Source organism: Danaus plexippus, chromosome Z (assembly GCF_018135715.1).
Source record: "Danaus plexippus chromosome Z, MEX_DaPlex, whole genome shotgun sequence".
Lineage (NCBI taxonomy): Eukaryota > Metazoa > Arthropoda > Insecta > Lepidoptera > Nymphalidae > Danaus > Danaus plexippus.
The window spans coordinates 15,094,979-15,118,695 of NC_083559.1; the positions used below are offsets into that span (position 1 = coordinate 15,094,979).

General features: G+C 33.5%; 1 protein-coding gene and 1 long non-coding RNA gene across 12 annotated transcripts in view; one reads left to right on the forward strand and one right to left on the reverse strand.

Moving 5' to 3' along the window:
- The window catches only part of LOC116777625 (uncharacterized), a 43,363-nt gene extending 35,134 nt beyond the window's left edge, over window positions 1-8,229 (reverse strand). For all 3 annotated transcript variants that reach the window (XR_009753385.1, XR_009753383.1, XR_009753384.1), the window contains exon 1: window positions 8,101-8,229. This is a non-coding gene — a long non-coding RNA (uncharacterized LOC116777625). The remainder of the gene's footprint in view (window positions 1-8,100) is intronic.
- Window positions 8,230-8,319: 90 nt separating this feature from the next.
- LOC116777685 (homeobox protein cut) overlaps window positions 8,320-23,717 on the forward strand; it is an 85,910-nt gene continuing 70,512 nt past the window's right edge. For 8 of the 9 annotated variants that reach the window (XM_061526203.1, XM_032671360.2, XM_061526204.1 and 5 more), the window contains exons 1-2: window positions 8,320-8,522; window positions 16,664-16,953. In XM_061526203.1, coding sequence (XP_061382187.1) covers window positions 16,831-16,953 — 123 coding nt within the window. In that variant the 5' untranslated portion in view covers window positions 8,320-8,522; window positions 16,664-16,830. The remainder of the gene's footprint in view (window positions 8,523-16,663; window positions 16,954-23,717) is intronic. The other variant, XM_061526208.1, reaches the window with a different exon arrangement.

Below are 23,717 nucleotides of genomic sequence, written 5' to 3' on the forward strand. Positions count from 1 at the left end.
CATAGAGAGACAGAACACCAAAAAATCATCGAAGCATCGGCTTGTAGAACAATTCATTGTAAGAAAAAATTAGTGGTAGTCTAACTAGAAATGATACCGCCAATAAGGATAGTTATTATATTGAAATTTAATTTAAAATACACTTAAATTAAATTTTATTGGATGGTTTTAATTTTGAAGTTTAATTTTAAATCATTAACAACGTATGAATCGTTCGGATGTTTGATTTTAAATGATTTTAAAGGGACCACGCTATCAATAAATTCGTATAAGAATTGCTATAAAATTACTTCACGGGAAATAATATTTATTGACATTTACTTATTTTAGCCTTAGGTACTTAATTAAGCTTACTAACGGTTTATATTGACGAACTATAAACAAACAGTGTCGACGTTTCTCTAAAAAAGGTATTTGTTTTTAATTTTGAAGAAAAATTATATTAACTTACAAAAAAAAAATAACAAAAATCATAATTCTCATTTTATGTTAAAAAAAATATATATATATATCAAATATAAATGTATTTAAAACCAATATGAATTTAACTAACAGTTATAAGTAAATTAAAAAAATTCGCAATATTTATTATGAGAAAGCCTTAGAGCGTAGGATTCATTTAAGTAAAAATCCATAAACATACCAGCTAAGATTAACTTAAGATATTATCGAAAATATGCCACTTGAATTCCCATATATATAAATCAGTGTAATTACCAAGACGTTCAAAATAATATTATTAATATCTTAACAAATAATAACAAATGTATAAACTAGTGTAACTATTTACATTTATAAATCAATGGATATAATACATGCTATACAAACATATATATATATATATATATATATATATATATATATATATATATATATATATATATATATATATATATAAAGTTATATAGAGCGTCGTCTTCACTAAACGAACGTTAAATAAAATCTAATATGGCACAGTATGAAACATTACAACCCTCGAACGGGAACGTATGCAGGATCAAAAATAAATTATAAATCACAATCATGCAAATAACCCATCAATGGCCATGGAAATTCGAATGGATACCATAAAATCGGTCATCACACAATGCGTCGAATGTATTAAAGTTTTTAATAAATGTGAGCCACTTACGCCCGGCTAGCGTCGCCATTAACGGCACATTGAAATATTATAGCGAAAATAATTCAAATACAAAAATTATCATACACATCCTTGGGGTTGATCATTCCCAGACTCAATGGCTAGCTGATAACGGCCTTATCGCGTACGAAATTAAGTATAAAACGGGACGACAGCGCACATGCAATCTCGATCTATTGTCGTCTTGCGTTACACTATTGAGAAAAATCAATCCTATCAAACTATAATAAGGTTTATATTACGGGGGCGACGTCTAAAATATTTAAATTTTTTTAACCCATAAATGGTATGCAAATTTTAATCCGTATGTCTGTTCTCTGTAGGGTCGAATCAATACACCGCTGACAGATGTAAGTTACAAAACAACGGATCGAGTTACAGGGAATTATTAATAATATATTTTAGATGAGACCATCGGTTCAGATGTATCTTCGGATAGATTAAAATAGGAATCATCGGCGGACTCGGACGAATAGAATCTACGAGGATCTTTTATATTGGACATCACACATAAAAGACATTAAAATAGTTCCCAATTCCAAAGTCAGGTGTACGTCACAGTTGATCGACCTAACCGCAACATCTGCCAATAATTATAAGAGGTTTCATTATAACATATTTATTTGTTCCCCAATAGCTCTTCATCTGACCATAAAACGAGGGAAACTCACTAACCACTTGTTAAGAATTTATTAGCAATAATAAAATTTAAAATATATGTCAAATTCATACCAATACACTAAAAGAGAGGTATCAATACATACCTACTATATAGTTACAACATCATCAATTTAATATAGAATGTGAAAAAAAGTAATACGAAAAATAAAGTTATCATTTGCAAGAATCCGTGACGAATTAAAAATGGCGCGTTCGAACGGGTTAAATTATATTAATGGAAGACGTATGACAGATCGATTTAAATCATCTATTAATATTAATTATATGGATCAATTGATTTATGAAAAATAGTTTACATGCTTACAACAATACAATGTACTCACGATGTCTCTGACGGCGGGAAATATTCTACATTCCCGACGATTAACTATCATTATATATTAACACGCAAGAAATAAGTAGAATCATTTTCGACAGAATAGATCGGATCCGACGCAACAAGTGATGCTTCAAACGCAAAAAAAAAAAAAGATAAAATATTAAAATTTATGAACCCTTCGACATTTCAAAAACGGAACAGAATGGATGGCACATTGAAAAGAAAAAAAAACAACGGAACTAGAGTTCGAAATTCGAAAGTGGAGCATTCAAAAAACGAACCATCAATTAGAGTAACTCAATACGATGTCACATTAAAATGACGAGTCGCACTAATGGATTTCCAAATTTGAATTACAAATACGTTCGAATTCGTTCTGATTCAGTTTAAAGTTGACGGCTGATGCCGCAGATGATGGCTGTATTATTTTTAATTTTAAAACTTTACGTCGTCCAACAACACATACTGTATGTACATCAATGCGGACCAGAGAAATTCACTCTATTTGGTAGAAAGAAAAACATCATGTAGGCACTATTTAAAGCCTCCGCCCACAGACAGACAAACACACAAGCCGATCTCATTACTAACAATGCACCATATATTACTCAGTTTCCGGTGAGAATTGGATTTTCTGTCCCTCTCTGTCATATATATTTTAAATCTTCCGTCTCGCTCATATCGCTTGACGCATCAAGATCATTAGGAGGCGATACAGTGATTTGTATTGTATTTTAAGGCATTGCTCTTCGCGAGATTAATGTGTATACCGAATTGTTAGAGCGTTTAACAACAAGAAACTGAATTTAACGGTCTACAAGACTCACATATACAAATATTTAGTTAAAAAAATTAAAATAAATATCAAATAAAATGTACTCTCATATAGATGTAGTAACTAGCATTTTTATTCATAACATTAAAAGCGAGATGAAAGCACGATAAACACACCGTGTTCAAAAACGTCACTTAGATTTAAGTCAGATCAGAGAACAAATAATATTAAAAAAAGCGATGCACCAAATATCACTATCGGACATAAAAACATCAAACAATAATACTCTGTATGGCTGAATGTGGTTGTATGCATCATATTCATATGCAAATTAAACCGATTCTTTTTGACATAACCATAAACGATGGATCGCGTTTTAGAATGAATGGAACGAATTCAAATATTTAAACAAAGACTCCGATCGCGTTCGATATTTAAAATATTGTTAAATAAACATTCGCCTGTCATAGTTTGAGTTACTTTTTTTTTATTCATCCTCTTTATAGGTTTTAGGTTTAATGCCAATGTTTAGTCGTATATGTACATGCATATTATATTGCATAAAAATACAATTTTAATTGAAAAAATTAAATTAGTTGGAGGTTTCCGTTGTCGCCTAAAACTTGCATTAGAACTGACAATGGTGCAAGTCATTAGAAGATTTGTATAATAAAAATAAAATGGAGGGGCCTGTTCAGTGTTGCATGAGTAATTATAACAATTATTTGATAGATAATAAATTATATCCGACGGGGCGTCCTAGCGCAATGTATGTTTATAATACAGATTAATAATAATAATTATATACATATATATTTAAGGCTGATTAATTTAAACACATTAATCGAATCAGCCGGAATCCATAACAATAACAGATAAAAAAAAACAAGTAACGTCATCACCACGTGTGTCACATCACTTCCTCTCATTCATGGCGCCCTTTCACATTTAAATACATTTGGATCTTAATTTTTTGTTGCTATTGGAACAGCTGATACGAGACATCGTTTCTTTGATTCCAACATAATTAAAGTTTGGTTTGACTATCGTTATATTTAAAACAGACCTCCCTTATATCAATAGAAATATATTAAATACATCGCTTCACTGAGTATAGCATATACGTATGTACATATATTATTTTATTTGTATATATTGTAAAAAAAAAAAATAATAATGAACTAAAAATAGTTCCAATATGGACGTCACAGTTACACATCGAACGTCAGTTGTAATGCACATCAAGTGCAACCAGCGACAGAGAGCCCGCATCGTAGACATTTAATTGTTGCAGACCCACAGTATTACAAACGTGAAGACAGGACAGCGGTGAACTTACGATTATATTCAGTGAATACGCGTTATTAATTCAATCGTTCATATATATATATATATTAATAATTCAAATAACATACATACAGTATATAAAAAATAAATAATGTAAAAGATTTTTTTTTAATATGTTTAAATAAGTTCTTAAAATAGTTAATAGATTGAATATTAGATCGTTATCAGTGCGTCCTGTCTAAACTATAGTTAGATCTACGTTCACTTGGACACAAAATCGTTTGGGCATTTTTGAAGGATATAATAACTATTAATTAATAATGGCTGATTGTGGTGAAACAATGACTCTGAGAATTTTATGGGGGCATTTTATTGCGGCGTGAAATACACCATAACAGCACATACATAAGGATCAATATCGTATGGATCGTTTAATTGCATAACGCTCGATTATAATGCAGGTTTAAATATTGAAGAGCAGTTCTGATGTAAATGATTTTATTAAAATTACTTTTTCATAGTACACATCACAACGGATTGAAAGCGACCCCCGCGAGCGACCGCCGGGCTAACGTAATGGAGGTCAATACGCCTGGTCGTATTGTTAGCGAGCTATCTTTTCGTAATATGTCTATTGAGTGAGTTACATTCGTAGAATCCCAGCGATAATTCCCGACGTAACATCTTCATGCCTTTGATGGTTGCATCAGGACAGGTCATGAAATGACAGAGCTGTCACCAACGAAAATAAATCGAATTCAGTTAACCCAATAAGTTTACTTATAACACAGATGTAGCACTACTTTAATTACTCTGTGCTTTTGCCGATAACTCGCACCCAAAAAATTCTACTCCGATGCACTTTCAGACGGATTTCATCACATCTTAAGCGAAATATTTCCCGTTGATTGAATACTATATACAATTTTAATGAATTTAATATAGTAGTAATTAATTTTGCATTCGATTCGAACGAAGTAAAAATCACATTACACTGTTGTCTATTATCGAAGTGCACATTGCTGTTAGCAAAGGGTTGAATATTTTCGAATTAACAACCACAAAGTTTGCGGCACGCCAGCTCCTATTTGTATGTTGATAAGGTTTAGAATCGCTTATCCGTTAGCGGGATTGGGTGTCACAGAAGGAAGCATTACAAAATTGTTTGCGCCGTCAATAGCCATCCGATATAAACTATAGACAATAAGCTGACAATATTAATAGGGACCGGGTTCCGGGTTCGATTCCCGACCGACGTCACTGATCCCTAACATCCCGGGACTAAAGTAGAAAATAAATCGATTAATTTTATTCCCAAAAGCAAAATTAATATACCTAAATTTTCATAAAAAATTATATAAAACTGATATATATATGTTAGTATTAACAAAATACCTACAATTACGTAACAAACTCGCAAGCGACACGATGGTTCAGTGCTCGCGGTGGCGGCGTTAACCGCTAGTCCCGGGTCGCACGGTTCAAAGTACAGACAGTAGTTAAATACCTTCAAAGCGGCCGTCTAACAGTTAAAATTAAATTCTCAAAGACATTTATATTTTATAACTGTTCGTACGTATTATTTTCATCGCTTTGCTTTCACCGTTTAATTGCGTTTGACTTTATTTAGAAAAAAAAATTACTACTTTTTTATTGTCTATGTCTCATATCTGTACTTCTGGTTTTTATTAGATTTAGAACTGCAGAGTTAAACTATATTTCTCCATAAAAAAATCGCTTAGAATGTGAAATCGATGAAATGACTAACAATCCTAATATATATAATATAGTCACTAAATAACAAATGCTAAAAAAATAAGGTTTAATGAATAAAAAAAAATTTTTTTTGTTAATTTTTAAGTCAGACGTTATATTATTACTTTCTATGAAACCAACAAACATTCATGATGAAACAGAAAAAAAAATTGCCTTCACAAATTTACGAGTCTATGAAAGTATTGTTATAGGAGTGAACAATATTTTACAAAAAAAAAACTGAGAATAATCCAGAAACAGATAAAACAAAATCTCTCATTAAAAAAAAAGGATGTAATTTTTTAAGATTCATTAATTCTATTGAAATACGAAAAAGTGCGGATACCCTTCAAATGAATCACGTCATCGTCCCAAATTAACTGTATAGAATAACTTCAGTGGAATAATATAACTCGTTCGGAAAATTAATAATAAATTAATAAAAATCAAATCCGGATTTGAATGAATTTGCATAAGAAGGGTTTGATGTTAGACGAGATGAAGTAAAGAGAATTGATGAAAGAATATATAATACTGAATTTTTTTTTAAAACACTCCGTTCGGATGCTGTGAACGTATCAAACAACTGTTACAAGAACAGACGTTATGAAAAATCTTTTAAGTTATTTCAAACGATTAACTACAACTATTAACAACTACACTGAAAACTCTCCAGTTGACTCTGTAAGTTTTTAATGTTGAACTATTTTTATATAAATATGATTTATTAATTAAAAAAAATAAATGTAAATATGAAAATTAAGTTATACGTACGTGTAATTTTGCTATTATAAATAAATTAGAATAAAATTTATATTCAGTCGAATGAGTTGTTTTTACAAATAGTTGTAACAATAATGTATTTATTTACAAGTAGTACTGGCGAGGTCGTTTACACTGGAGCTTTAAATGGAAGTAATATTATATATGTCTATATTACATAAACGAAAATAGTTTGACAAATTATTTAATTGAATACATACATCTCATATTTAACACACATTATATATAATTAATTTAATTATAATAACAAAATAAGTTAGTACTAATAAATATTATATGAAAATATAAAATACACGGTAATATAACATCAATACAAATAAATATTTGATACGGAACAAGTATTAATGTTCATAAAAATATTCCTGGTGCGATCAGACAGACCTCCGTGGATCAAAACCAAATGAAGAAAATTTATTTCTCAGACGAAAAAAATCTCATCAAACTTCTTTATACGACAGAAAATAACTTTATCGTGTAATATTTTAATATATCAGTATCATAAATACTCGATAAAACTGTATTTTCGACTGGAAAATGCCGTGGAAATGTGGAAAGCGACGCCTCCCGCCATCTAGCGGCGAGGGGAGTCGCGCGCGTAAACTGCCGGACCAGAGACCATTGTTAACGAAATTTTATAAGACAATCGTATAAAATATTTTAATCGCAATAAAAAAAATTAAATAATATCACTAAATATACGAAACGTAGTTCACGTCGGGATCGATGTCGCGGACGTTATATATATTTATACGTGTGTTAAGTAACTTTCGAGTCGTTTGTTGATCAATTAAGTGGTGATTAGATTAGTATTAAAGTATCTGAAAAGTTTCGGCGGAGTTGAAAGTCCCTCCGACTATCCCGAGGTACCGATACGAACCTAGTAACCGAATTTCGGGTGGCGCGAAACAAAAACTGACCTACATTTTCGCCCTACCGAGTTCAAACACCCCTACCGTTTGAGACGAGCCCTAGCCGCCTTACCCTTACGATTGTGCACTTTCTATAATACTCAGGTTCGTCAACAATGCAACACGACACTCGATAAATATTTATTAATTAAAAACAATAATAATAATAATAATATATTAAATAAAAACAACAATCGTCGCTAGAATCATGAGATCGCCGAAGCTTCAAAACGTCTCAGTGAAATTAATCCGAGCGTGGACGAATAAAAAATTATAATGACAGAAAAATAATCGAGAGCGCTTGTCAATAAATGCGATATATATATGTTAGATAGTACAAGTTAATATGTAGCAGTAATTCGCGGGCGAGTCGATAGCGATTATTTAAAAAGCGCATCCTATTATCGAGTGCGGCGGTGGCATCGGGCAACAAAAGGTTTTGCAGCGTTACCTAAGTGGAGATCTCGATGGATCTTGTGGAGTGTATCTGAGCGGATCCCATTGGCGCGCCCCACTGTCGCCGGCTCAGCGAGACTGTCGGCTGATGGTGTACTGGTGGGAAAGGGACGGTGACTCGGCTCTTGCGGAGTGGCGTCCCACTGGGCGGAGCCGCGCCAAGGAACGAGCCTCAGATGCGCGTACTGCGAAGCCCCAAGGATCGCAGTGCAGTCGTCCGCGCGCCACAGACGCGATCGCGACCTCACATCTCTCTTACGTAACACGGACATATATCTCAGATAACTTTCGTTAATTGTTACGGACACTGATGTTATTGTTGCCGAATGTTCTCTCTGTGATTGTATTGTACTATTGTAGATGTTTTTGTGTTGTTCAAGACGTGTTTAAAATAAACCACAAGAACTACAGACAAACGTAAGTAAAGTATTCCTTTTAGTGACACTAACTTGTCGTGGTAAACTACATCCAAAGACTGAGTGCGGTTTAACACAATCTTAATTAAACTCATTTCTGATATTTCGAGGACGGCTTTTTTTCTACGATAATAAAACAATGTCTTAACGGTGTTTTAAATAAGATTTTAGTGATGAGTATTTATTTATTTTTATTTTTGACGAATAAAATTTAAAAAACAAAATTATGTTATCGGAAAAAAATATATTTTTATCTCAATTTTGTTATTGTGAAGTTTTTTTTTTTAAATCTTTTTCGAAATATAAAATTCTAATAGGAGCGCCGTTTAAAAAATTTAAAAATTTAAAAACTATATATATATATTAATTTAAAATAAAAAAAATATTATAGGAAACGTGTAAAAATAGTGCATAGTGTTTTAATTATTTTGTAGGAATTCTGATGTTTTAATAGTGTTGTGTGAATTATCACGGGATTGATTGCGCGAGTAACTTTTTCTCTTTATCAGAATTTAATAGTGTTTTTTTTTAATTAAGTGGACGTTTTTATTTCACACAAGTAGTTTCGTTGAAAAAATTCGTATGTGATATTAAATTAATGATTTTCTTATAAGATTTAAAAGAAAAAAAAAACTAGATTGAAATAAAATTTTATACAAATATAATTTATTTTCAGTTTTGATTCGTAACAAAAAAAATACTACCGTGATTCGGGTTTACATAAAAAAATAATATGTAAAAATATATTTCCGTTTAGAATAAAAATTTATATACGAATTGATTACAATTTTTTTTTTGTGAAAATTTAAATAACACATCGCCTATAAAAAAAAAGTGATAAAAAAATTTAAAATGATCTGCGAGTGCGGGATGAAGTTGTTAGTAACAACGATATATTAGTTCCTTTAAGATGGCGCCGAGTGCATCTTAACATATTCTCAACGATCTCAACAAATAGCTACATTTAATTCATCAAACGACAATAATAATTAATGAGACGCGTAAATTTTAATAATAAAACCGATGCAGCGGTTGTGAAAACGAAGTTAAATTATAATAAAAAAAATAATATATATATATATATATATATAATGAAATCGATCAACCGACATCGGTCTAAACGAATCATTTCTTCTTTTATTTCCAGATTTTTATAACACCGCAGTGTAACTACAGGAATGTGTGTTCTTTTGTTCCCACAATGTATTAACCAAAAAAAAAAAATTTTTTTTCCAAGTGCATTTCCAACTGAGCGCATCAATTGGCATCACATAATATTTTTGTTTTTAGAAAATTATCAACGTATTTGTAGCTCTGCGAATTCCTAACGAAACATATCTGTAAATGTATGCGTTACTTTTCTCTTGATATTATTGTCAAGCACTCTGCTGTGACCCGCCGCTCTAGCGTTTTATGCTGTCACCGATACTTGTTACAATTTTATTAACAGCTTTACCTCCTTGTGTCATTTAGGCGAAGTTTTCTGTTTGTCTGTGAGTTTGTCACATTATACATGCACTGTCGGACTTTCGGCCCGGCGTGTAATGCACAGCGAAGTATAGGAAACCCATCCCATGTTGGATCACGGGCTGGAAGTTTCCTTGTGATTTCTAAGCGAATTTTATTTATTTATCTGTGTCTCAAGCCACGGAACTGTGTTATTTCGTTGTGTTAAATACATGTGTTGTTGATTACGGCTACTTTTTAACCGAAGAACACGCCTCTAACAGGAGTGATGCAACGGTGAAAAGTAGACGTTTGTACAATTAAAAATACACTTGATACATCATTGATGGAAGCAGTTCTGTGGCTGTTGTCTTGTTTAAAATGTGAATTCTATTACAGCGTACAGAAGAACGATCTGCGGACGGAATTATTTGATTAGTGGGAAAACTATAGAACCTACAACTATATACGACTCACGATATACTATAGTTGTAGTACACCTACGTACCATGTTACCTTCGATCCTCGTTTGGATTACATTAAAATGTTCCTTCTCTTATATTTATTATAACCGACGTATTTGTATGTGTGAAAAATTATATTTGGTTTTAATATCAGGTTTAAAGTTTTAATTGAATCGAGAAAATTCTTATTAGAATATCATCGTATTAGCTCTGATAGCTCAGCGTGTTGGCAACGTATTGTTGGTATCGGGAACTCTTTAGATATTTACAAACGATTATTTTTATAATAATTAAAATGGAATTTTATGGAATTTATGATCATGGAATGCTTTCCATTTGTGGCAAAAAAAAACTGTTAGGAACTAAATGTTTGAGATCTTTTGAACCTTAGGAGTTTGGATGAAAAACTTTTAAGTCATTTTTACGCTTAGCCTATTATAGGTTCGCAAAATAACAGTATCGACGTAGGCTTTTTAATTTAAAACGGGTAACGAATAGTGCGTAGTTATAAAAAGCAAACTCGTGCTAAGCGTACAATTTACTATAATTAATAAATACACATAAATAAGTTATCGTGCCATCGTTATTATAACTTCACGATAACTAACGCTCGTTAGTTTTAGGTATAATTAAAACATGTACGTCTCATGATATCAAGTCAAAATATACATGATTATATCATGGCATGATTTTCTTTGTTAATAAATATATTTTACATGTAACCGCCTTGGTATCACACGTTACGTATTAATTATTATCTATCGATAGGCTGCTGTTTACATGAAAGCGATATACGGACGACATTTCGATGTACTGAGAATTTATCTCGTGGGAACGAACCCGACTCTCTTCGTTGTACATCGAAATGTTACTGTCGATATGTTAATAATGTAACATAACTCTAATTATTATGGACTATGTTTACTCCACATATACGACGTTATATTACACCGGGCGGTGCAAGTGACCGGCTGTGTGTGTCTGTCTGTGCGCGCTTACCCACGGTTAGATTGAAACGCTGCCGCTCATGAATTGCGGCGGATGTCTTAAACGATGCACGTGCAGGCCATTGTAGGCTTTATAGCTTGCGATTAAAATCTATAGTCGCGTGATGGCACCGTGAGAAACTATGATGACTATTGATAACCGACGGCCGAACTGAAACAGGAGGCGGGAGGGTTTTTTTTTTTTTTTTTGCAAATATTTTAATTTAATTTACCAAGAAACAAACTATAAGTTTTCAAATGACGTCCGTGCGTTTATTTTTATATTCCTATAGAAAACGTTTCTAAAATAATTTCGTTCTTTCTTGTCAGATTACAATCCCGTATATAATTCATAACAGAACTTTTTAGTTGCACATTGGCTGAATACGTTCGAGTATTCGCTTTATTTGATCGAAAGCCGCGTGTCGGAACAAACTTATTATATTTCTAGAGAAATATTCCAGAAATATTGATGACAAGAAACACAACACCGTCATGTCGACAAATTATAGGTTTAAGTTACTTTTTTTATTGCAAAAATATTTATTTATGCAACATAGAGATTGTTTTATATAATGTTGTTAATTTTAATCAAAATGAAAACTGTCGGACTTAGGCTCACTCACGTGTTCGACTTAAAAAGGAGTTTGTATTAAAAACGTATACTAATTGTTAAAAATAGCCAGCTGGAATATTTGAATTTGCAACATGAAATTATAAAATGTTATATTCTTTTCAAACGCTATTGTCATAAATTATTATAAATAAATAAAAAAGTTAATATAGACATAATTAACGATAAAAGGAAACACTAGATGCAATAAAAGAATTTATTTATTCCAAATATTCCCATGTGGCAAAATCGGTGCCGATGTCAAAAAAACATACTATCATACTGTCCCATTCACACGTATAGCTGCGTCCCGCTCACCACTCACATGTGCTTCTCGTGAGATCAATCGCGATTGATAGTTTTTTTTTGTTTGTTTCATCAATGGGTTACATTGTTTCACTCGACAGAAAGTCTCTAATAACTTTGATAAAACTAAACCTTATCTAAATCAACGCCGAATTCGCCTTGCAACGATTCTCAAGAACGCGTACGTGACCTTAACAGCGTTTAGTTCACGGCAACGCCGCTAGATGGCGTTGCCTCAACGAAAGTAGGACTTTGTTTATATTAAGAATTAATTTATCCTCACAATACTATTTATAGTATATAAAATATTATATGCGTGTAGTTTTATAGCTATATAAATACATAAAGTATTATATGACCGTGTGTATGAATCGAGCCGACATTTACACTTGGCGTCGTTTCAAACTATCAGATCCATTGGCAGATGACATACAAATTATTAGTTCTGATGTTTATTTAAGGATATCAATTAGTTTACTGTATTGAAACGATAATAATAATAATAGTATAGTATGTCATATTATGCGAACATGTCGGCTCGTTTTATTGCGATGTAAATGGATACTATTGAATGAAAATATTCCTAAATCTAATTTGAATGCGAGTAACTCTATTGATATCATCGGAATGTCGAATTCTCTATGAGGGTTTATTTGAGGAAGCCTAAGGTCATTTTGATATTATCGACACGTGCTAACGACAGATTCATCTCAACTGAGACTGATTTGCGACGGACGTTCAACAGGTGAACATCTTAATGATTTACGACATATTTTGCTCCATTTAATTTTGGAACCGATGCTGCGACCGCCGTTTATACGACACGACCAACGACACGACGGCCGTACGACAATAAAGTCGTCCGTTCTAAATTAATCTATCACCCGGTCAGATATTTCCGTTCATAGAAAAAATAAAATACCAACGTTATAATTAAATCGAACTCTGAATATTATTTAATTAACATCCAAAAATACATTACAGTAGGGTGGAATGATTGAACGCATACAAATGTCACCGGCGATGGCGGGGCGATGGTTTTTTTAGGAATGCAGCGGAGACCGTTAATTAACTATCTCTCACCTGCGGATTTGTCTATTTTATGATACAATAATGTTGGCTGATACGAAACAGTGTTTAATATTCCCCCAACAGGAAGTCTACTAACCTACAAATATTTTATAATTATGATATGATAACATCTGACCGTCACAAACGAATTTCGTTTCATTGATGTTAGAACGTTACTGATTATATTAGCTGACGTCATGGCCACAGACTAAAAATATGACATTACTTTTTATTAAAACGTCATCCTAATATCAATAAATCTGTGCAGCACAGAGTATATATCAATTAAATATATCGCCCACACGTGGTTACTCTGTTAGATATAAAGTACACCATGATGTATAGTGATTCGATTAATAGGAAAAGGGTATCGCGTCCCTTGAATGATTTTTTTTTTAAGAAGTCGAGCTAAAACGTCTAAAGAGTTCCGTTATAATAATGTCGTCCGAACATTCTGTGCAAGTTTAGAATTTGATGTAATATTTGAAAAAAATATATATATTCGTTCTAATTCGTATGGGGTGAAATTATTCGCTGTAGATAACTTTCATAATAACCTACGTTCGGTTAGATATGAAGTTGCATAATTCCGTTAACTTGTTATTTCATATAAAAAACATACGTGTCAAATATAACCCAAATGTGATAATTAATTACGTCGAATATTCTTGTGTTGTCCGATATCTTATCGTGTTCCCGACATCTACGAGGGAGACGGCACCTGCAGCACCTGATATAATGGGTCAAATACATTACAAAATAACCTTTAAAAAATAATATATCAATTAACCTGGATATTACGTAACAAAAACAGTTAAATCAATTGATCCACTACTATCATGACAGGGTGATATTAAAAAAAAGTGTCCTCTTTATGGCGCGATGAAACTGAAAACGGTTTGGGGGGAGTTTTATAGCTTCGATTACCGCTGATAGAACATCAATAACCAATGAAATTCATTCTTTGTTTGATTGAAAAATAAATAATAAAACAGCCGGCGGCGTTATACGTTTTGAAAAACGATAAAATGTTGCCGAAATTCATATTCATCCGACCTATTAAGTGAAAAGATAAGTGGGATGAAAGCCTTTTTGCGAACGTTCGGTATTTACCCGTACGTCAACATGCACTTACGTTCAAAAACCTCCGCTGTCAAAACAAAGAAGTCCAAAAATCCATCAATCAAAGAACTGCAACGAAATAATCGAATTTTCGAACGTCGAGCGCAAAGCACAAACGAGGAACCACAACAGAATAAAAAAATAACAAAAAAAAAAAAAAAAAAAACAAACAAACAAAACGTTCGGAAATATGACTAATATCTGGCACAAAGTTCAGTGTCGATCGTCTATGGCATAAAGGGGAAGGAATCCAAAAAAGAAACAAGCGTACGAATTTCGACGGCAGTTACATTCGAAAAGTCAACGTCTGTTAGACAAACAGCCGAACATTATTGCTTCCCGCCGATACCCGGCTATACCCGGCTATATCCAGAGCAGCGTGGAAACAAATAATTAGTGCAGATTACGACCGGCAAAAGAAAAGTCCAACTAAAAGGCATCGATCGAAACGGAGTTCGCTAACTTTCTGACACGAAAGCTGTGCACGATAGATTCGCTATCGACAGCACTGACGCGCCAGGCGACTCTCGACCTTATCCCGTCACGATAAGAGTCGGGGGTATTGAATTAAAAATATTAAATTCCCTAAGTTCGTTCCGTTGGTAGATGTTTGTTATATTTATGGGAGTGATAAAATTGTCCGCGGCCATGTTCATTTCTGTTCTCATCAAGTTGCTGTCGCTTCTTTATCGTCCATAAATTCATCGAACTATTGATATAAATCTCAAACTTTGATGTGCATTGTGTCTGTTTGTCCACGATTCTTTCCAAACTAATAATTCATGTACACATAACAGGGGCAAGTATCTAGGAACCCTCGGGAAATTTACAATTCTAATAACGATTTTATTTATTCTGTCACATTTTAAATACGAAAATATAGTTGTTAAGGACACCGCAGCACACGCAACCGATCACTATCGATGACTGCTGCATGATGGAGAATAAGAAACAGAAAGACACCTTATTGTTATGTTTATAGAGCACAAATTACTATACAAGTGACAAGAAAAAAATACGTCTTACACACGCGTCTATGATGCAATGACAATAAAAACTACACTTCGGAAACAAACAAAGTCGATTCTTAATTAACAAATAATTATCAAACATTTGAACAGTTGGTAGAAGTATCAATGCGTTAATAAGCCGTGTGCGACCCGCTAGCCTCTTATCTACCACATCTGGCCTCCCCTAATGAATATTAACTAATATTGTATTAACTTACTTCAACTGGCCATTAAAAAATTTGTATGACTCATAACGGACACGTTACAATCATCAATTAATCAAATTCATATCCATCCTACGTACAATACATTTTATTAATTCATTAAAAATATATAATTGAATTCTCCTTTCTTGAATACAATCCACACTGGCTGGAAAGAACACTTCATGGATACAAAAAGAAGAAAAAAGAAACAAATAATTCCAAACAGGCTGTAAACAAAACGAAAAAAGAAAAAAAAAACAATGATCGCTTCCGTGAAATTTGAATTTGGAAATAGTTGTGTAAATGCAAATAGTGTAGTGACCATAGTCGATGTGATCGATCCAAGGCGGTGGCGTGTAATCCAGTTTGCATATCGCCGCACGAAACTCACACTTATCATGTTTATTGATTGACACGCCAGTAATTCACCGTTTCAGCCCCGGTCGCCAGCCCGTGTGGCGCGAATCAGGGGATATGGCGATTATGTTTACCATTAAACTAAACAGAAATAAATTGATTTTCAATATTTAATGTCACTTGGAAAGCTCTTGATTAAAACGACATAGGAAAAAAATATGATATATCCATCGCCATATACGTGTTTTAAATAAAATCAGAGAAGATAGTGTAAATTGAGGACGTCGCCTATGAGATTCGAAGTACATCACACGCTCACTCCACACCCGACGAGATGTTTACAAGAACATAAAAAACTATCACAATAGTCAAAGATGGCGCGCACTTGCAAGTTTACACGGAGCTGTCAATTTCAGTTTTTTTTTCTTCGCGTTATCTGAACATCTAACATAACCAAATTAGTTTAGACACGAACACCCCAGCGGCCGATTGTCTGCCAGCTCACGATGGGAATCGATACAACTTCCCCTTTCAATTTTTCCTTTTTTTTTTCTATTCCAGGTCGCCAGGCGGAACACAGCAAGAGACGGACGGCACGCGAACTTATATTTAATAAATATAAAGAGGAGTTTGAGCTTCGATATGAGCAATATGTATCGTGAAGAGGCGAGAGGCTGAAGGGTCGATATGGTCCGGGCGTAGGTGAGTAGCTGAGCTGTGAGGTCCGAATGCACCCCACCGGCGCGGCCAGTCTGCCCGCCGCGCCTGAGGCGGAGGTGCAAGCTATGCACTCCATGGACTGGCTCTTCAAGAAGGAAAGGATATACCTACTAGCGCAGTTCTGGCAACAGGTAATACATTTCAAAGGCATAATTACAACCAACATACAATACGATAGTGGTTCAGATAACAAAATTATATCGTAGCAGCTAAATCAATTAATAGTACGCCATAGAACCGCAATTAACCTGTAAGCGAGGGTCGCCATTACGATTCGAAGCCCAAACAATTATATCTATTGTTGCTACAACCGTTATGCTAATATCTCATCGACTCTGGATACTGTGCCCTACTGAACTAAAACACACACGCACGCACACACGCACACACGCACACACGCACACACACACACGGACACACACAAGCACACGACGAGTTAAACATACGACGAGACGATTGGTATTAATCGAATTAACATATGAATTATTAATCGCATTTTATGGACGGAATAAAAGTTTTACAGCCACAGGAAGCAAAACGAATATATCTCAGAGGATGATTCAGAGACGTTATAAACATGTACGTTCATCTCAATTAAATTGTCAATGATTAAAACAGTTAATAAAATATATATCCGCTACACAAGAACGCGGAAGAGGTCACGGGAGTATACAGTACGAGACGGATGAGATATCAAGAACCGATCTAAACTACATCCAGATAATGAATTCAAATAATCCGTGACCTATGACACGCCATTGGTTTGTTACAATACAACATTACAAAGATAATTGTCTTTTACAATTAGACGACCTTCTTGCCATTTGAAATTGGCCGTACATTATGAATTAAAATTCATTTAGAGCGAAAAAAAAAGAACGTCCCAATTATGAAAATGCGGATTCTATTTTCGAAATCAGCATTCGAAATTCAAACCGGAGTATGGGAGGGAGGGAGTATCTGTATGTGTATTATGAACAATAGAGTCTGGTATTAAAATCGCGATGTGAAATAAATATTCATCCTGTTTCAAGGAAGAGCACGATTCGTCCCACTGATACTCAGCACATTTGAATGCTGGCCGATAGTATTGTTCAAATACTCGTACTAGCGGAGCCACTAAGCCTTATATTGATTAAAAAGCATATTTACATTAAAATTTACATATGCCGTGCTTCGAATCTCACTTATCGATTACAGGCAAGGACGTTTTGTTTCATACCGTATTGTACTTTGAATAAATACAAGCGTCTCGTTCTGAATAGATAATGTCTGGATGGTTAACTTAACGATTAACATCTAATAGATGTATTGACTGTGTAATTAAAATGACTAAATAACATTTACATAGTCGTTAAAGTCGCTTATGTATTTTAGGTAACAAAATCAATGTTTTTATTACACGTCACACTGATATCGAACACAATTAATGGCGATGTAAGCTGTTATCTTAACAGTTGTAAAAATATTAAATACCTCGTAAAGGTGTTTGAGTACCTATTTATTAATTAAATTTTATGCACAATAAAATAGTGCGTATATCAAAAATATATACAACCGCAAACTATAATAAATTCGAATATATGTGACTGACAATTCATAAATATATATGTGTGTACATACGGGCGACAAAAAAAAATGCAATATTCGCCATAAAATCGGAACTTAATACGAGAAGCTCGTTAATAAAAGTAACAATTAAAGTCTATAAAATCGGTTATTGCAGTGAGACCGAGCAGTCTGTGTAAGGACGGCTATCGAACCTTTTACAACTATTATTATAAACGTCGATTGTTTTACTGTGGACGATTTTTTTTTTTTTTTTTTGGTATCGCGCAAATAAAACTGGCCGGTGTGGAATTTAAAGGAATTAAAAAAAAATTCATTAACGAGCCATTCGTTAGTGAAATTCGCGATGCTCTAAATTCGAATCCCTCCAGTGATGTAGCATCGATACATCGGTATCGATGCATTTCCCTACGGAATGCCAGCTCAGTTCCCACAGCGGTGGAATGCGTGCCCCTCGTGGACAAAAAGTATTCAACTTTCCCATGCCCTAGACCTCTACTTTTTGTTTCACTGTCACATATCTTGACCAGCTTAGTGAAATTGGAGTAGGTACGGCCATTGACAAATTTTTACTCAACCGAATAGTTCCTCGACGATAATTTACCTACGAGTATTATTCTTAACGCCAACGGACGAGAGACAAAAAAGATCTAACACAAACCGTGGAATCCCACATCGCAATCGCAATCCGACCGAGCCAAAAAAAAACTTAACCTGTATTTAAAAATCGATTGCAACCAAAAAATTGTCACTGACAAATGATTCGAACGCCTTGCGGTCAGAATCACGAATTCAAATTTTCGAATTTCAGACAAAAACCTCCATTAACGGACGGTTGTTACCTTTTTTAGTTTGTCGATGATTTCTGGGGCTAATCGCGTTTTTTGCCGATATTCCGCTAATCGATGCAGTCGGTAATTCGATGGCGCTCCACCCACTGTTCTATCGGGGCGGGACTATCGATACTTCAGCGGACCGTTACTAATCTCTAACTATTACAAACGTTACAACGAAACAAACTTTAAATACGTCAGTTGCGTGAAGTAGGTAAGTCAGAACATTGAAACCAAAAATTGTTTCGGAGTCGTGCTCGATAATTTAATAAAAAGAGATAGAGAGAAAAAAACTTCCATCGATCGCCTCTGATGACGGCCAGAGAGCTGGAATCATCAAGCGCTGATGGTTTTTTAATGATATTTTTCACAATCGGATCATTGATGGTTATTAGTCGAAGTCGAGACACGAACAGAACTCGGACACAAGTCATTTGTGTTCACTGTATGATTTAATATTTTACGTCATAATACGGACGAACTCGCAGATAGACAAAATAAAAAACACAATTTCTATGAAGAGGCCAGAAAAAAATAATATATAAATAGACAATACACAACTCAGATAATATTGCCTTCTGAAAATAGCTTCGAAACTTCAAACAATACGGAATAGTTAATACACGTCAACGGATATGAGACCAGGTCAGGGGGGACCGATATGAAGCCGACTTCAAGGTCAAATCATTAGCACAGACAAGACTAGAAGACATTTGACGAAACTTCAAAGAAAACAAAACATTATAAATGGTTTCAAATTATTTAACATTATTGTTCAACTTAATGATCTAAACTAACAGAAAATATCAATACTAAGATCAGTGTCTATTATCGATTAATTAGTTATCAATATATCGGGACCAGAGCATCGAGATTTACGAGCGCGTCGCAAACTGCAAAGGTTAATTGTGGCAAATAACTAACAATCATTTGTATTTATAACTCTCCTTAATGTTTTGTTTTGTATTTATTCTTTTTTACATTTAAATTGTTAAACATTTTAGGACCGTTCCGTATTTATTACGACTAATGAGATATCGGTGCGGACGTTAGCTGTTATTCTACAAATTTTTATACGTATAATTTCTTTTTTTTTTCTTTATTCAAAAATGCCAAAATATAATCAAATTAAATTATCATCTCATTATAAAACATTAAAAATATAAGTATTCGTATATGAAATAGATAAACAAATGAGAAGAAAATTCAATAAAAAAATATATGTAACAATAAAAAGCATGAGAGACGCCACGTTAATGAGAATTCCCGAGTGTTATAAACATCCATTAACACCTATATATTGCAATCTTATACGGGATTCTATTACATTCCAGAATATTTGAATAATTATTATGTACGTCGGAAAAAATTCACTGAGCACTATGATAGTGAGAGCATTCTGAAACCGGATTTATTGTATATTACGTAATTCATAGTTAAAATACTAGTATAAATAGTACAAACTAAGAATGTAACATTATCGTTTTAATATATGATTGTTTACATAAAGTTTATAAGAGGAACGTATCAAGTCGAAACAATTCAATGTTGAATTAGTTGAATGCGATCGACGTCGCCAGCTGAATATCGAAATTCAAAATTAGAACGCGCATTCGAACTCTTTCAAAAGGCGTTCTAGAATCGAAAACAGCGATTAGTTTTAAGTGTCGCTGTTCGAACTTTTAAAAATATGTCGCTCGTTCGAATTTTAAATTTAAATATAAACCGGGAGAATGCGTTCTATTTCGCGTCCACTTTACGATGTTTGTCAGTTAATGATCGTTACGAAACTTTAGTGTTGTGATATGAATTTACAGTCACGTTTCACTCTAGACGGCCTCAGTGCTAGATCGTACAGATAGCGGGTTCGTTCCCTGTTATCACGGTGTGGTGCTGTTCGAATTTCAAAAATAATTCTCTGCGGACGGTATGCAATCAATTAAGCGAAATATCTGTGAGCATTTCTTAATCAACGTATTCTGATAGCATTATCTACCGTTTGCCTTAACTGACGTTTTAATTCCGTCCTGATGCCTTTGACATATCTGAGCGTGGGATTTGTATCGGTGACACTTATAATAGGGAGCTCTTAGATCGGGATGTCGTTGAGATACCTACTGTTGAATTAACAAAATTATTATATAATATTTCTATTAACAACACGACTTCTTACCATTGTAAAGTCTACATCACATCGGTGTACTTTCTATTCTCTAGTATTGTTCCGTTTTAATGTCGCTGTCATTCATAATTTTCTGAAAACAATGACAATAAATAGTTCCATTGACACTCACCCACTTGGCACGCGGTCTTTTTGTAGATGTCCAAACTTTTAAATAATTAACAGTAATATACTCCAAATATATAAATATATATAATAAACATTTACTGTAACATTTTGAATGTTGTATCAAAAAGTTGGCAGTGAGTTATTTCAGTGGAGATATATATATTTAATAAAAAAAATCAAATGCACAGGAGCAACACAGGTGCAATGTTCCTCGATGCACACGTTCTAATTTTAAAAGCACCAGCGCAGCGGTTCGATGGGATTCGATTTTTGAAATCCGAAATGCGTTCGGAAATAGCGCGCGACAGCTGAGAGACGACATCGGACCGATTTTTTATTACCTCCTTCGTGTTTATGACCACTTTATGTTTTTTTTTTAATATATAATGTCACATTTCTGATCGGATACGCTCTTCTATTTTCGATTTGTACATTATTTTTAAATTTAACGACGTTAAAACTTTATCGTATTCCGAATAAACATTTATAAAAAATATATATATATATCATTTTATAACGTGTTTAGTTGTTTAAACGCGGTTTTAATAGTGCTATGTACACTATACTATATTCTCAATATATTTTAGTCATCTTGATGTAGGAGCTGGGAGTTGGAATATATAAATAAACAAACCAATATAGATCTATTAAAGGTAATCGCAGGAGCCTTATAAATTTGATTAGACGGTTCAGTTCGGATCGATAAATAAGCGATATCCTCCCAAACGAGGTCACTTATCGAATGAATCTATAATCGTAATTCAAGACTACTTTGTCTGAATTAACGATCGAGTTCCTTGCCCCATTGTATTTATTCAAATTTAAAAAAAATATATATATTATAAATAAAAAACGCTTGTATTTGAATTAAGAACGGAAATCAACCGTCGCGAGCGATTGTGTGAAGTGTGAAAGGATCGATTCAGAATGGGGGTAGTTTTTTAATCCAGTCTCTGTTTATTGACATCTTACAACTTTTTAAACGGCATTGTTTTAATCATAATTTAAACTTACACCGTCTGCCAGTTTTTACATATATATGTATATATAAATGTATATACGTCCAGAAACGTATATTGATTAAAGGATTTTTTTTTAGTAGATGATTACACGCGTTCTGTGACACGTGTACTTGTTATAATAATTGTTATTTATAACTACCTCTGATCCATATATTTGTTGGAGGTCCGTCAGCGAGGTCCCGCTGCCCACGTGATCACGTTCAGAAATATTAATTAATATCCTCGACCAATCACAGCCTGAGGATTTCGGGCTTAACGTAATTTTATTATTTTTAGCTTATAATGAAGGTAGATTGGACGTTTTCAACGGACCATAAAATAATAGTACGTGGTGCCTGTTGGACCTGGTCAATTTAACTATTTTACGATATTTTTATTGTTATTTATAGTGAAATAAAATCTTTTATTAATGTCATCGGGTCATAACCCGTCTTTCGGGAGGATTATGGTCCTGTCTTATATTTTCTCTATATAACTTCTTTTTTTTCTAAATAGTTTTAGTAAGTAATTATTTAAAGTTTACGATTGATTAAAATCAACAAACAATAGTCATAATATGATATAGTGTAACGAACAACAGAGGCAACAGAAGAACTGCAACAATACACGGTTCAATTGATATTTTATGTTATGCTGTAAAATAATTGAAGAACCATAAAGAAATATAATTTATTATTACCGTAATGAGATTAATAATAGAAACGACGCCCGCATTACAAAAGTTTCCATTAGGCATAAAATCGATTAGAATTTTTTAAGTTTTTAAAAATATCAATTTCCGAACGTTATGAATAAAACAATGCAACAGACAGGGACAAATTTTTATAACTTCACTACTCCCCAGATGAATTTTGAATGCGTAGCAAAAAGATCGAACCAATTCCCTAACTTCGGCGCTTCCCGAGTCCAAATTAATTATTAATTTGTTACCATTTCCCGCGTCTCCGAGGGATGTGTCTATGACTTTTTATTTTTGCCTCGTTTTTTTTTGTCGTTCCGCAATAACACCACAGACAATTCTACCATAAAACACCGTTCAGTGATTGTTTCTCATTACCTGTTCGCTTGTTATTTTTTTTCTGAAAAAACCGACCTCACATGGTCCATACGGAGTAAATTTCCTTACGATCTTAAGACATGATGTTACGGTGTAACTACGAGATCAATACGTAATACTTTCT